Source organism: Antedon mediterranea, chromosome 5 (genome assembly GCF_964355755.1).
Source record: "Antedon mediterranea chromosome 5, ecAntMedi1.1, whole genome shotgun sequence".
NCBI classification, from domain to species: Eukaryota; Metazoa; Echinodermata; class Crinoidea; order Comatulida; family Antedonidae; genus Antedon; species Antedon mediterranea.
The window spans coordinates 456521-472831 of NC_092674.1; the positions used below are offsets into that span (position 1 = coordinate 456521).

The following is a 16311-nucleotide window of genomic DNA, read 5'->3' on the forward strand; positions in this document are numbered from 1 at the left end:
TTTTGAAACTACTTAAACCTCGACGTGTTCAACTTTTTGTTATCAATTTAATGCCACGCGCGCTTACTCCTTTTGAAACGTACTCAAACCTCGACGTTTTTAAGATTTTGTTATCAATTTAATGCCACGCTCGCTTTATACTTCCTTTGAAACTGATCAAAAGTCGAAGATTTTTAATTAACATAATATGTCAACACACAGATCGAGAAGTCAATGTTTTCCGATTTTGTGTAAAGGCACAGTAATAAGATTTTTCCATCACTTTGATTTATGTGTTTTTCGTCGTTATTGATTGAAGTATTATTACATTTTGGCTATAAGGCCTACAAAGAGTTTTTTCTTCGTATGTTACTTACGTTTCTTTTCTCGACACTTTGCCGATTTTGTGTAAGGAGACCTGTAACATGATTTTTTTATCACTTCAATTTTTGTTTCTCATCGTTACCACGTTTTTTCACATGCTGTACCATCGGGCCTACTTCGCAAATGCCTTTTAATGATCAAATGTTCGTTTTCATCGCTTTGAATTTTCTTTAATCACGTTGAAATGTTTCATTATCGCGTTTCAATTCACATTTTTCGGAGGCTGGACGATTAATGAAAGTCCTTATAGAAACTAGGCCTACCGTTAAGTCGATTAGGTACAAATTATGTAAGTAATGTTTAGGTGTGTATAGTCCTACTGGTAAGTTCTATATAATTTATTGCAATTTGGCCTACTTAAATGGCAGGAAGAATATCGGACTATCTCTTGAGAGTGACAAAGTTTATGTATCGTAGAGGGGGTACGTACTGTTATTAGAATACAATTAAACAATACGCTTGACTTGACAACCATGCAACATACGACGCGGTGGAGTTAAGCAAGTACTTGAGGATTTAGTGAATGCTTCCGTTCCATATCGAAGATGACGCCTTGCCGCTTACAAAAGACAGTAGGGTTAGCTTTTCTGACACATAGTAATGACTTATATTGTTAATTTTGATGTGCTCAGCGGTTTTAAGAACATTTAAATGGAACATATCGTTTTACCTGCTGACGATACCGGTAAGGTGACCCCGTGACGAAGTTTTATGGGCAGTTCGTCGTCGTCGTCTTTCCCCTGTGTTTACAACTTTTACTAACAATAACAAATCAATTTTGCTACTTTATGTTTGTGTAATCTCTCATGGAGGATTATGTATGTTTGAGTATCCATCATCATTCGTTTGCCTACCAAGATAACTCAGCTAGCTCAGCTACCTGTACAAGGAGAAACAAACACTAGTCTATAATCATTGTTTATTATTAAAAGATTGGAAGAGTCATTTCGGGACGTGTCTGTGCATATTATTTATTAGAACTGGTCAAAGTGAAGTTGAAATGGCCTCATCAAGAATAGCTAAAGGTAAAAGTAGTAAAAAAAGTAGTTCTGGAACTTCAAGAGTAAAGGAACCACCACCTCCAGGACTATTAGACGGTCGAATCTTTTCTCTGAAAGACTTCCAATTTCTTAAAACAGTTGGTAAGTTCAAAAGTGTACATTTACAGTACTCGTCATGTTCTCAACTTTATCTTATTCTTATATATTTAGTTTAAGTCATATCACATAGTTTATGCCACAGGGGGTGATCAAATTATAAAATACCGCATTTGATTGGTTAAAAATATCATTCAACCACATCGCAAAGTCAATTTTGTTTTTATAGTACAATATGTTATTTTTTTTAAATAGAGTTAATTATAGTAAGATGTGTTCTTTTAATTTTTTATATTTTATAAAGTTAATTGTCGGTTTCAAATAATTAGGAAAAAAGGTAAAGAAGAAGAAATAATCAAAAGACTACAGTTTTTTAATTCATTGACTGTTGCTATTGAAAAGAATATGTTTACCTCAGTTGGCGTGTTAGTGAATTATTGTTGTCAGTATTGGATATGATTACATATTCTAGAGGTTACATTTCAAATGTAAAGTGGCAGGCTGATGATCTTCCCGCTGGGAAGGTCAAAACCACTCGTCAATTCCATGTAATATGCCATGAACGTTGTTCACCTTCTTTTAGGTTAGTGTCTGGTTATTTTACACGTTTTAATTGTACAAAACAAAATAACATCACTCCACTATCAGTTTTACAAATATAATAATATTTTTTGTAAATAAATTACTATAAACCAAACTCCCACACCAAAAATACACTATCTTGAACTTGATATCTTGTACAGTTTATAGCAATGCATACAGTACTGTATATAATAAGTAAGATATTTTAAATGAATAAATTTAATAATAATATTAAATAAATGTTCATGCGAAATTAATAAATTTGCAATTTAATTGACATTTTATGTCTTTAAAAGGATTTTGAATAACAATTAGGAAATATTGTAATCCTTACAAATCCAAGCAATTAAAGAATATTTAAGGGGATTATTGTAGACTTAAGTAAATGAACTTGTTTACATTTCTATTTTTATTCTTAAATATATTTTGAGCTGTACCATATGTTTTCTGCAGTCTTAATAAGATTGTGGAAAAACATGTACACTTCTAATGGCATTCCAATCCAAATGAGGTCAAGTTAATATCTAAAAATAATTTGTAATAATTTAATAATAAAAATTAAATGTGTATACAATGTTGTTAGTTTTTAAAATGGTTTATTTTATAATAAAGTAAGTTTTTGTCAGTAAATTTTTTTTTAATAAAAAAAATGCCAGAATTTCTTAAATAGTAAAACATTTTACCACATAGACTTTCTTTAACAGTGTTTAATGAATGAATATGATAACAGGAATTAACACAAGTTGATCAAACTTAGTACTGTTTGGATTTTACGATCATTTGGAAAATGTCCACACTATACATTTCCCAAATACCAATACTATATATTTTTAGTGTAAAATAAATACCAGCCTTAGGGGGTTATATCCAAGTTAAACAATAGCATCCACAATTACATGATACTGTTAAAACATAAAGAAATCTATTTGTTAACGAATGATTAAATGGCATATTGCTTTTACAAGGATTGGTATTGCAGAAAAACTAATCATTACAGTTTAATACTAACTAATGCTCAGAATTACAAACTATGTTTTAAATATTTTAACCATCCTCATTTTGAAACCCTTCCCTAATCTAAGTAGCAAATCCAATCATTGCCTGCAGATCCAATTATATTTACTGTATGTTCTGAGTATGGAGTTACAGTATACAGTACCCTTCCATGTTCTGACTAATCTATGTGTTTTTTAAACCTTCTTACAGTAGTAGCTTTTATCCTCTCAATTGTCACACCACCAAGTTAGTACCTTTATTGATTGTTAAGATAGCTCATCATTGAATACAATGTGATCTTATTGATTGCATATTAACAGTTGCTAAACCTAATGATATAAGTTCTTACTGTAGCTTAATCTATAGCAGTGTATTTGATCAATAAGTAACACCAAACACCCAGCTACTACAGTAGTATACTCACTCTCTTTTTATAACATTTTTTTTCTTCCGTTGAAGTAGTAAGAATTACAGTTAACTCATTAACATTCATTTACATTCTTTGCCATTAAGTTATGTAAATCACAGTGATGAATGTAGGTAATGCTACACATTTGTACATCTACTTTCCATTTATCATCCATTTACATTCTGAATGACAATTTGTAATAAAATGAAGTTTGTGTCCAGACATGACTCCATGGTTCAATTTATCAATTCAATTCATCTTTTATTGGTCTAATTTATATAAAAATTAAAAAAATCTTTGTTTATACAAGCAGTTTAAAACAAAAGACAGACAATATTTAAAAAGGTCCAGATAATATCATTCTTCCCTTTAGACAACTAATCTGATTATTTAATTTTCAAAATGTCATCTGGTTAAACTTTGTGTGAACTTTTTGTTATTTGGAAACCACTAATGACTTGTTAATCAACTTTTCTGGAGAAAAAAAACCAACCAATATTCTATTAAATTCAATAACTTGAAGGATTTCTAAAAATTCCTTGAAAGTAATACAAGTATTAGATAGATAGTCTATTTCGTGCCTAGCTTACCTGGATAAACCAACAAATGCCATATCTCATCGAAGAGCAAGATATACTTGAAAAGTAGAAAACTCACTGAAACCCCTCCCGGGCCTCCTAATGTAATTTAATAGGAGTACCATGTCATAAATTGATTCCATATAATAGTATACTACACTATTAATACATGTTTTTTTTTTCTGTATTGACAGGCACTGGGTCATTTGGTCGAGTTGTGGTTGCCAGAGACAAAGTAGAGAAAAGCTATGTTGCAATGAAAATATTGAATATTAGTGATATTGTACGATTGGGACAAGTTGAACATGTGAAAAATGAAAAAGATATACTTTCAAGTACAGTTCATCCATTCATTGTTAAAGTGTAAGTATAACATACAGTATGTAAACTTTATACATAATGCCTTTACCTCTCCCCGACCTCTCCACCTCCCGATTAAAGCAGAAGGGGAGAAAGTGCAAAATACAGTAGACATCTTTGTTTTAAATAAAGAAAAGTACAGTACAGTAGGTTTACTTCTGTATTTAAATTGATTTGTGGCCCCCAGCTCAACCTTTTTCGTCAAATTCTGGTCATCATATATTACAAACATGTTACCTTACATATACTGTATTGAACCACAATCTAGAGACTATAGAACATTTCCCTTGTGATTTGCATACTGTATACAAAAGATGAGCAACATTAATTACACACTCTGAATACAAAGTGACATTCTGAATTTCATAGGTTCCATTATGTCATGTTCATTTAGAATTGTATAACAGAATTTGAGCAGCTAAAAGCATTATTAAATAATTTATGCATACTGAAGTCTGTAGAGAATATTACTTGGTGTATATAATTGTATAATAGCATATAGATCAAAATCGCTAATAGATTATTCACACTGTCTGTGTCTATAGAAATATCTACAGTAGGACTAGTGTTGCCCGAAAGCTCCGCTAACTTTTCTGGCTGTTTTACTTTATCGTTTTGATTTAGCTTTTCGCTTTTTTTTTGTATCTCCATTGAGATCCGGCCACTTTCAGTATTTTTATTCACGAGGCGGGATCTCCGAAGAGATACTTTTATATATATAAACACAAGAGGCAAAGAACATTAATTCTAAACCGCCCGGTGATATACTGAAATTTAATTAATTAATTTGAAACGATAAAGATGAGGAAATCTGTGAGAATGACAAAAAGTCGGCCCAACCGAGACTCGAACTCGGACCGCCTGCTTGATATGCAGATGTCCTAACCATTAGATATATATATATATATATATATATATATATATATATATATATACAATATCTAGATATTTTAAAAAATATTACTGTACATTATAGGCAAATTTTACATTAAAAAAAAATGAAATAGCAAATATTTCTCAGAGAGGACACGAAACACCCCCCCCCCCCCCTGTAGGCTCATTGTTTATATGGAGGTAAATTTATGGGGTTGGGGTTACTAAAATTTACCATAGTATCCAAATTGTTCTGTGCCAGAGTACATTTGTTAACTGTTATGGTTTTAACATGGACCTATGATTTTCAAATAGGTCCAGGGTTTTAAAATAAATACTTTACGAGAATATTTAGCAGGCTAACAATTGATAAATTGAATACTTGAAATTTCACTATAGTAATTTTTAGTAGACTTTACTACCAGATTGTAAAATCCTATTTTACATAACAATTCACCTTGACTCACAAAAACAGAGCTGTATTTGCCCTTTATTCTGTTAAGCCTCTGAAACCATAATTTATAGAAATAAAACTGAAAGCTAACCAAAAAATTTAATATTTAAAAGGTAAAATCACACAAAATGACTCATTTCTATTATGTTACTGTATGTGGACAGACTTTGTGTTTTATGAAACCCAGTATCACGGAAAGATTATTTTGCATTTAGTACAATTAAATACAGGCTTTTAATCCAAAATGCTTGTGACGACTTTGTATTTTATTGGCCTCTATTCATGTTCCTACACTAGACACTGTGATGCCCTTTGTTTTATCACAATTGTCTTGTAGTACATTGTTTCGTATGTTCTCTTTTGTGCATATATTGTCTCAGGGTAAACACTGTGTAAGCATAGACTGTTCAAGGTGATTGTATGTGTAATAGGGATCATTAAAATAAATATTTCCTATGAGATCTGCAATGCTAATATTTATTATCTCATTTATCAACTTACTGTACACAAGCATGTACTAAATCCCCAAGAAGATTGATCTTGTCTATAGATAATGAATAGGAGATGAACTTGAATATTGTGTCCATTTGTTGTACTGTAGGCTTGCTGTTATAATATGTTTAATTATGTTGCCATAAGTTAGTTTTTAAGAATTGCTATTCCTGTAATTCTTTCTTAAATCCCTTATAACCATCAATAATTAACCAACTTAATAATAATTGGTAGCTGAAAGCTCCAAGATCTAAATTCCATGGGTTCAATGACCTGAAGCCTTTTAACACATACTGTCATAATGAGTTCTTAATAGGATCACCTTTCATGACTGATATGAATAGACCCTATTAAATTTAAACTACTTCTCATTACATCTTCTTCATGCTAAAGCTTTCTCAATATTCTGTTAATGGTTTGAAAATGCTTGATGGAATCTGAAAGTTATGATGAACAATATCATGGTGACGACACAGGTTGAACACCATTATATAAAGTATTTCCTATAATCAATAATGACCTTCAGAAAAAAAGATGCATACAAATTATCTACAAACAATTTTATTTTTCAGATTTTCTTAGAATTTATTTAATTTAAGCTTAGCTGACTCCCAATCATTACTACTGTAATATAATTATTACAAACCACATCCTTGTGATAATAAAACTAATAGTTCATTGTTTAACAATTATCCTGTACTATATTTCCTTTTCAAACAATGCAGTTATAAACAATGTAAACACTACCTCTGTTAAATATGGTTTTTATTGTAGTCGTCTATTATCACTAAATACTGTAATGCACTGTAAGCCTACTTCCTTGTAAGGATATTCTGCTCTTATTGCTTTTAGCTATGTCTATCAAACTAGTTTGACAAAAAAAAGTGTGATGTGGCCAATGGTAGTCATATGCTTAAATATGCTAGTGATAGTCATCATCATGTCCATATTATATGGTCACATCATATTTTTTGTAAAGTTTGATAGTGTAGACAGAGCTTTACTCCATGCTCATAAATGTTGGTACAGTATAATTTCTATCTATTACCTCCTAATTATTAAATTGTACCTTATCACAAAATCTGTTTGCTTTACCCATCTAAACTAAACAGCATCATAAACTTTCTTACAGATTTTGGACACATCACAATGAACGTTTTCTATACATGGTCCTTGAATATGTATGTGGTGGAGAGCTGTTTACCTATTTGCGCAATAAAGGCCGTTTTAATGTAGTAACTGGACACTTCTATTCTGCGGAGATTGTCTCTGCTATAGACTATTTACACAGAAAGGACGTTGTGTATAGGGATTTAAAACCTGAGAATATTCTTATTGATCGAGACGGACATGTTAAATTAACAGATTTTGGATTTGCTAAAAAGTTAAAAGATATGTGAGTATTTGAATCTAATTATAGCTCAAGATTTATGTTGATACTGTAGTATGTTGTGATTCCTTGAGAGTTCCTATGTTCTCCATTAAAGCAAATAAATATTTAGTAAAAAAAAGTAATGGTATCAAGTACCTATTTTATGAATATTCATTTGTGAACTTTTAGAACATGGACGTTATGTGGGACACCAGAATATTTAGCTCCTGAAATTATCCAAAGTAAAGGACATGGAAAGGCTGTGGATTGGTGGGCATTTGGAATTCTATTATTTGAAATGCTTGTTGGGTAAGTATATTTAATTACAAAATAATTATAGTTTGCACCAAATGTTGACAGTGGTTTGATCATCAAGAGGGGATTTTAAGCACTGAGTGCTTTTCCGCAATCTTGGTTGTAACCAACATAAACAAGTAAATAAGTATGCAAGTCAATAATGGACACTAAAACTTATTGTATAATTGAAATAAATTAAAAATGAAGTTCTATGATTCATATTGTTTGCGTTTATTAGTGTCTACAAGGCAAATATGTTGGAATGCAATATCGATACTTAGATTAATAAAGTAATATATTCGTACTGTACTTTACCCCTCAACTCACATATACAATAATAAATATACAAATTTGTATAAACAAATTATAGATTCATTTCCAATTAATCTATTCTCTTTATTTTCCCCAGGTACCCTCCATTCTTTGATGATAATCCATTTGGAATATATGAGAAGATTCTGGAAGGAAAAATAGACTGGCCAAAGCACTTAGATCCAATTGCAAAGTAAGCTGCCATTTGATGAACTATTTACCAGGAATTGATGTGATTAGAAGTAATTAATTTATACTAGGTCTATTTCATGACTGCCAGGGTAAACCCTCAGAGGAGAACGACGCTACAAGTAGAACATAAATATCATCCAGAATTAATTTTACTCGCCATCTAAGTTATTAGATTGCAAGTGAGAAACCATATTGATTGGCTATGATTTATTGCAGGTGTTTGGCGTAATTGAGTTTCAAATATGCCTTGCTATTAGTCTGGAATTCTGTCAACTCCAGTCTTGTTCATTAAATGCATTACTATATAGACAAGTAATCATCATTATTATTATTATAATCGTCATTATTTCTCATTCTCTTCTACTTCCTTCTTCTCACTCTCCTCTTTTTTATATCTTTTGATTTTCGGTATTCATGTGCTCTTTATCAGTTTTGTTATTCTCATCACTTCCTTTTCATCTTCTTACTCAACATCTGTTCCTTATCATACCTTTCCACTCTTTATCCTCCACTTCACCCTCCCTTTTCTTCCTCCTAATTATTTTCATTTTTTTCTCCTGTTATTTTTTCAATTTAACTCTTCTTTCCTCTGCCTTAAACCTGTTTCTAACTAGTTAGGCATCTACAAGTGATTTCACAAACAATGGCTCAATTAATAATTGGATTTTCAGTTTAAGGACTGCCACTGAACAAAGATGCCTATAGCTAGTATGGTCCACAGGCTTAGTCAAATAATTTTGATTAACTATCTTTTAGTATCAACTATAACCTCTACCTTTCAGTGAGTCTAATGGTTAGAATATCTTCATAAATATGAACATAAATTACTGCAATATATCAAACGAGTCTCAACATTAAGAGCCAGATAGACAGATCTTTCTATGTTGTATGACCTAGATTCAATGACCTACATACATTCATATTACAAATAATCAAACAATGTTTCATATTAGATTGGGAGGATGTGGCCTAATTTTGTACTAGTAAATCTTGTTGAGTACATCACTAGGAACAAGATTTCTCTCCAGTTTAATTTATTTTGAATAGTATAAACATTATTATGATAAATACAGAAACGCCTTACAAAAACGATCTCCCTGAAATACATTATAAATTTGTAAAAAAAAAGGCTAAGGATATGGCCTCATTTTATACAGTACTAGTAAATCTTTTGGAGTACATCAGTTGGAACATTGTTCCTCTTCAGTTTAATTAATTTTGAATAGTATAAATATTATTATTCTATTTTGATAGGCCTAAAGAAACGCCTTCAAAAAAAGGATCTCCCTGATATACATTATAAACAAACTTGTGAATAAAAAGGCTCCTTAGCATATTTAAATAAGTAGCTTCATTATTTTATGAGAGTGGGTGGAGAACATTAGCCAGTTTCATCATCAATCAACCTAATAATACATTTTATAAATTTAGATCAATTACATATTTTTCAAGTACATCACCTGACTTAAATTTCAAAACACATGCATACCTGGACACATTCATCACAAACGTTGGTTAATTCACAGGTAGCGTTCAATAGAAATATGTCACAGCAGATCTTTTTTTAGGCACGATTGTCAATTGTATGAGTGTTCACAATGGAATACTCTACTAACGGAAAACAGTAGATTTCACTTGCAGGCTACCTGACTCCAAAACATCTGTACAGGTTAAATTGACAGTTTACATTATACGTCAACTGAAAAGAACCACTGTTTTCTATTTTTGTCGGTTTTAAGTCTACTTGAAAATGTATCATTTAAAGTGTCTTAATAGTGGTGCTTCAGCGTACCATCCTTTGTATCAACCGAAAATAGTAGCACTTCACGTTGCTCACTTGTGAAGCATCATATTTATCTATTTCATTGTTTTATTTCAGAGACCTTATAAAAAAGGTATTAGTAATAGATCGAACCAGGCGTTTAGGGTGTATGAAGAATGGCTCTGCGGACATCCTCAATCACAAATGGTTTAAAGCTGTTAACTGGGATGACGTCAAAGACAAGAAACTTAAAGTTTGTATTCTGTCAAAATCAGACATTTATCCTCTTTCTCATTTAATATTGGGAGAGTTGACTGTAGTACACAAGATTTAAGCAAAATCATATTTTGGGAAACTCAAACACATAATAAAATTATATATATTAATAATGATATATGATGATGTATATTTGTCGAATTGTGTTCACATTTTCACAAAGATGTTTACACAGATTTGTATCACTATGTTGCTACTGACAATGATTCATATCCTTTCTGTATACTATTCTATAATCAACTTTTGGAGGAAATAAATATATTATTATGGAAAATTTATGAAAAACATCAAAATTTAAAGTTGATAATATGGCTTACTTGATGACTGAACTTTGGTATATATTAAATATTAAAGATTTTCACAAGTACATCAATAATTAATTATACCAAGATCGTACTACTGTATTGCGTCTAAGCAGTCAACGTTCTTGTTTTGCAGCCCCAGGTTCAAATCATATTCTTATAATTGTAATTTCTATTTATTTTTTACAGCCGCCCATTCTTCCAGAGGTGACACACGATGGCGACACTAACAATTTTGATGACTACCCAGAAGACGACTGGGAAAAGACAGTACCAGCAACTGAAAAAGATCAAGATGTGTTTAAAGAATTTTAAGCAGCTACTAATTTTATTTTGATAATAAGGGGGTTGCCATTTGGTGGGTTGCCATTTGGTGGGTTGTCATTTGTGTACAGATATGTACGTGTGATTATTGATTATTTTTCCTTTGTAAAAGTTGCGAACCGAATGACCTTTATAGATCGTTACAAAGTAACTCAACAAAATATTATTGTTTTGTAAACCCACAAACGAAATCCGTTTTACTGTTGACTGAGCACAGAAAGGCACCTGCAGATGTATTGATCTAAGGATGTTGCATCACGTTCTTCTGTAATGTCAATAAAACTTCTGACGAAATTCCAGATATTCTCAGTATTATTAGTTATTTATTTTAAACCCATCTTAGCATAAGACTATCACTGAATTGGTATAGTTTTTTTCGTACAATATTATTGTATTGGAAAGAAAAGTTTAAACGAATCAGCAATTTAGAAAGAATATTATTTCAGGTATCGGCCAAACTGAAACATGGATAATAAAAGAAATAACATTTTGTATTATGAACACCAGGCTAGTGATCTGGAGGTTGTGGGTTCGAGAATTACTTGCATATTTTTTCGCAAGTATTTTCTCAATGTACTTAGTATAAAGTAAACCTTACGTCAGAATAGGGCAAAACATCTGACCAATATTATTATTTATTATACAGTATATTACAAATAGTATTATTATTTTTCTATCAAATGGTACAACAGATGTACTGGACCAAAGCCAATGTATTGCATCTTAAAGTTGTTCAGTATTTAAATTTTCTAAATGTGTTTTTACATTTCACAGCACAACATATATAATATATTTTTTGATATTGGAGTCAGTTAACAATTTATATTGAATTTTAAATTTGTGTAAACCTTCTTTGTTTTGAAAATTAATGAATAATGAATAACCTATATTATATGTACGTAAAAATATAACATACATTTGTCATCCCCTCTTGGTTTCAATGCAATTGACCCGTCTTCCTGTATACGTTCTTTCTATAATATGTAGATACTAGAAAACAATACCATGACTTACTTTTCTATAGAGTATTAATTAACCTTAAATTTAAGAACAAAATATCGTTTTTGTTTATTGGTCTTTCACAGCTCTTAATCAATTTTTGTATGGTTTATTTTTATCCAAGGCTTATTAAACTTATATAGTTGTTGTACATTCTTTTTAATTTCTAATTTAATAGAATTATTATAAGTGAACCAAGATTTTATGAAGAGTATACTTTTTAAATTGACATTTAGTCTTTATTAAGCTTTGTACTGTAGTTTGATGCATAATATTATTGTTTAGTAAACATGATGATTATTTTGTATAGGATTTTAAAGAAGGTATTTCCCTAAACCTATTTAGGTACTTAATAAACTTGTGTGCTTAAGAGATAATTGCCAATTACTACCATTTTGATAATCCATTTTATTTATGAAAGTATCAGTTTAAATTCAGTAAACTGTTAATATGCCTACAGTCGGAATCAATTTATTTACTGAAGTACAGTAGTATTATGACAGTAATATTGTAGATGTTATATTAGATAAATTCACAAACAAACATGAATTTCACTGATTATAAATGTTTTTTTTGGTTTGCATTTTATTGTATTTGGTGGTGATTTTTTCAAAAAAAGTACCAAAAAAAATTCAAATATTATGCCATAATATGGCTATATATGCGCATGCTTTGTATCATCTTATACAGCCATATTAACTAGTTTTGTCTATAGTACAAGGATATTTTTTCGAAAAATACTCAAAATATCGACTTTTTAAAATTCCATTATTATGCGATAATATGGCTATATATGTGCATATATTGCTTTGTATCATCTTATAGAGCCATATTAACCAGTTTTGTCAAAAAATAAAAAGGTTGAACTTTAGTCAATTTTGGAAAAAATCCCTGTAAAAATGACCATTTTTCGACCCTTTCATTTTTTGATATAATTAGTTATTATAGCATAATAAACATGCGCAGAGACGAATATTAGTTTCTGCGCATGTCAATTATGGTATATTAACCATTTGAAAATTTTTTTATAATTAGTTACTATAGCATAATAAACATGCGCAGAGACGAATATTAGTTTCTGCGCATGTCAATTATGCTATAGTAACCAGTTTTATCAATTTTTTGACATAAATGGTTACTATAGCATAATAAACATGCGCAGAGACGAATATTAGGTTCCGCGCATGTCAATTATACTATACTAACCAGTTTTATCGAAAAATAAAAAGGTCGAAAATTTGTCATTTTTGGAAAAAATCCCTGTACTATATATAGTACAGAGAAAATTTCGAAAAATGACAATTTTTCGACCCTTTCATTTTTAGATATAATTAGTTACTATAGCATAATAAACATGCGCAGAGTCGAATATTTGGTTCTCCGCATGTCAATTATAGTATAATAACCAGTTTTATCGAAAAATAAAAAGGTCGAAAATTGGTCATTTTTTGAAAAAATTCCTGTATTATAGTACAGGGAAAATTTCGAAAAATGACCATTTTTCGACCCTTTCATTTTTTGATATAATTAGTTACTATAGCATAATAAATATGCGCAGAGATGATATTAGGTTCTGCGCATGTCAATTATGCTATATTAACCATTTGAAAAAATTTTTATATATAATTAGTTACTATAGCATAATAAACATGCGCAGAGACGAATATTGGGTTCTGCGCATGTCAATTATACTATAGTAACCAGTTTTATCGAAAATAAAAAGGTCGAAAATTGGTCATATTTTGAAAAAATCCCTGTACTATAATACAGGGAAAATTTCCAAAAATGACCATTTTTTGATATTAGTTACTATAGCATAATAAACATGCACAGAGACGAATATTAGTTTCTGCGCATGTCAATTATGGTATATTAACCATTTGAAAATTTTTTTATATATAAATAGTTACTACAGCATAATAAACATGCGCAGAGTCGAATATTGGGTTCTGCGCATGTCAATTATACTATAGTAACCAGTTTTATCGAAAAATAAAAAGGTCGAAAATTGGTCATATTTTGAAAAAATCCCTGTACTATAGTACAGGGAAAATTTCCAAAAATGACCATTTTTCGACCCTTTTATTTTTTGATATAATTAGTTACTATAGCATAATAAACATGCGCAGAGACGAATATTAGGTTCTGCGCATGTCAATTATGCTATAGTAACCATTTTTTAAAAATTTTTATATATAATTAGTTACTATAGCATAATAAACATGCGCAGAGACGAATATTAGTTTCTGCGCATGTCAATTATGCTATAGTAACCAGTTTTATCAATTTTTTGACATAAATGGTTACTATAGCATAATAAACATGCGCAGAGACGAATATTAGGTTCCGCCTATGTTAATTATACTATACTAACCAGTTTTATCGAAAAATAAAAAGGTCGAAAATTTGTCATTTTTGGAAAAAATCCCTGTACTATAGTACAGAGAAAATTTCGAAAAATGACAATTTTTCGACCCTTTCATTTTTAGATATAATTAGTTACTATAGCATAATAAACATGCGCAGAGTCGAATATTTGGTTCTGCGCATGTCAATTATAGTATAATAACCAGTTTTATCGAAAAATAAAAAGGTCGAAAATTGGTCATTTTTTGAAAAAATTCCTGTACTATAGTACAGGGAAAATTTCGAAAAATGACCATTTTTCGACCCTTTCATTTTTTGATATAATTAGTTACTATAGCATAATAAATATGCGCAGAGATGATATTAGGTTCTGCGCATGTCAATTATGCTATAGTAACCAGTTTTATCTATTTTTTGACATAAATGGTTACTATAGCAAAATAAACATGCGCAGAGTCTTAAAATTCAATTATTTTGTGATAATATGGCTATATATGCACATATTGCTTTGTATCATCTTATAGAGCCATATTAACCAGTTTTGTCGAAAAATAAAAAGGTTGAAATTTAGCCAATTTTGGAAAAAATTCCTGCACTATAGTATAGGGATTTGGCGCGCCAGGGATTTTCCCGAAAAATGCCCAAAATATAGACTTTTTAAAATTCAATTATTTTGCGATAATATGGCTATATATGCACATATATTGCTTTTTATATAACACCTAAATAAATTCCTGTCATTTGATTGGACGATTGTGGGTCACATGGCGTGCAATAGTACGCACTATTAAACGATCGTTTAATAGTACTTTTTGAAACATTTTTGTGTATGAAAAAAAAAACGTCTCGCGGATAAAAAAAAACCATAATTAGCTTAGATAAGTTCCAATTGTCTGTCGAAGTTTTGCCTTTCAGCCAAGCTAGTACTACTAGGCTACTAGGTCTAGCCTAGGCCATGCTAGTATTAGGCTAGACCTAGCCTAGGCGTGTTAGCCTTGCTAGGCCTAGGATTGTTTGGTCGTTTGTTGACATAATTAACACAAAAGTAGGTGTGTTTACGAAATCCATATAAATATAACATTTAATATAAAATTATTAAAAACCAAATGTTACTGTTTTTAATCAATGTGTGTGAATGAAATGTAGTAAGCTTTGGCTAGGGCTACCTTTTATTTGATTCAAATAACTAGAATTTATTTAGATGTTATATAAAACAAATAATGAATGTTTTGTATTCGTGTAATGGTACAAATAATGGCACTTGGTGCATAAACTTTTGTATTGATAAATGCGTTCCAGTTAAAAAAGTGAAAATCTACCCTAACAACAAGCCATGGATCACGAAAGGCGTTAAATTACTGTTGTGTGAGAAACGTAAAGCCTTTAAGATGGGCGACTCTAATCGTATGAAAATATTGACTAGAGAGATTAAATCTGAAATAATGAAACAGAAGAACATTTATAGGAAAAAAGTTGAACATAACTTCAGGTCTAATAATATGAAACAAGTTTGGCAGGGTATGAAACTTATGAGTGGTTACACAAACGGTGGTAATACACCCACCTCGATTCCGAATGTTACTGTGCAATATGTTAATGAGTTAAATGAATTTTATAACCGTTTTAATGTTCATGATTTAAAAAAAGAAAGAGAGGCTCTATTTAGCTTGTCGGGTGACTGAAGATGATCCCAAATTTAGTATAAGCATTTCTGATGTACATAACGAATTCATGAAACTCAATTCATCGAAGGCTGCTGGGCCGGATAGAATCCCACCACGAGTACTTAAGGTCTGCTCTCCTCACCTTGATGGTATATTTACATTTATTTTCAATATGTGTCTTTCTTATCATGCGTTCCCGGATATTTGGAAACTTTCATGCATAATACCGGTACCTAAAAA

At 30.6% G+C, this 16311-nt stretch overlaps 1 protein-coding gene across 1 annotated transcript; it reads left to right on the forward strand.

The window, feature by feature from the left end:
* The first annotated feature begins 736 nt into the window (after positions 1-736).
* Positions 737-12501, forward strand: LOC140049259 (cAMP-dependent protein kinase catalytic subunit PRKX-like). The gene is made up of 7 exons (XM_072094104.1): positions 737-1505; positions 4220-4388; positions 7337-7600; positions 7766-7885; positions 8283-8378; positions 10257-10392; positions 10907-12501. The coding sequence occupies exons 1-7, from the start codon at positions 1364-1366 to the stop codon at positions 11030-11032; spliced, it is 1053 nt and encodes a 350-aa protein (XP_071950205.1). The 5' UTR covers positions 737-1363; the 3' UTR covers positions 11033-12501.
* Positions 12502-16311: the final 3810 nt, after the last annotated feature.

Bases quoted from the DNA above. Each gene is read 5' to 3' on its own strand.
- LOC140049259 (XM_072094104.1), top strand. From the start codon at position 1,364: ATGGCCTCATCAAGAATAGCTAAAGGTAAAAGTAGTAAAAAAAGTAGT. The intron at 7,601-7,765 runs GTGAGTATTTGA...GTGAACTTTTAG, and splicing joins GCTAAAAAGTTAAAAGATAT to AACATGGACGTTATGTGGGA. The intron at 10,393-10,906 runs GTTTGTATTCTG...TATTTTTTACAG, and splicing joins TCAAAGACAAGAAACTTAAA to CCGCCCATTCTTCCAGAGGT.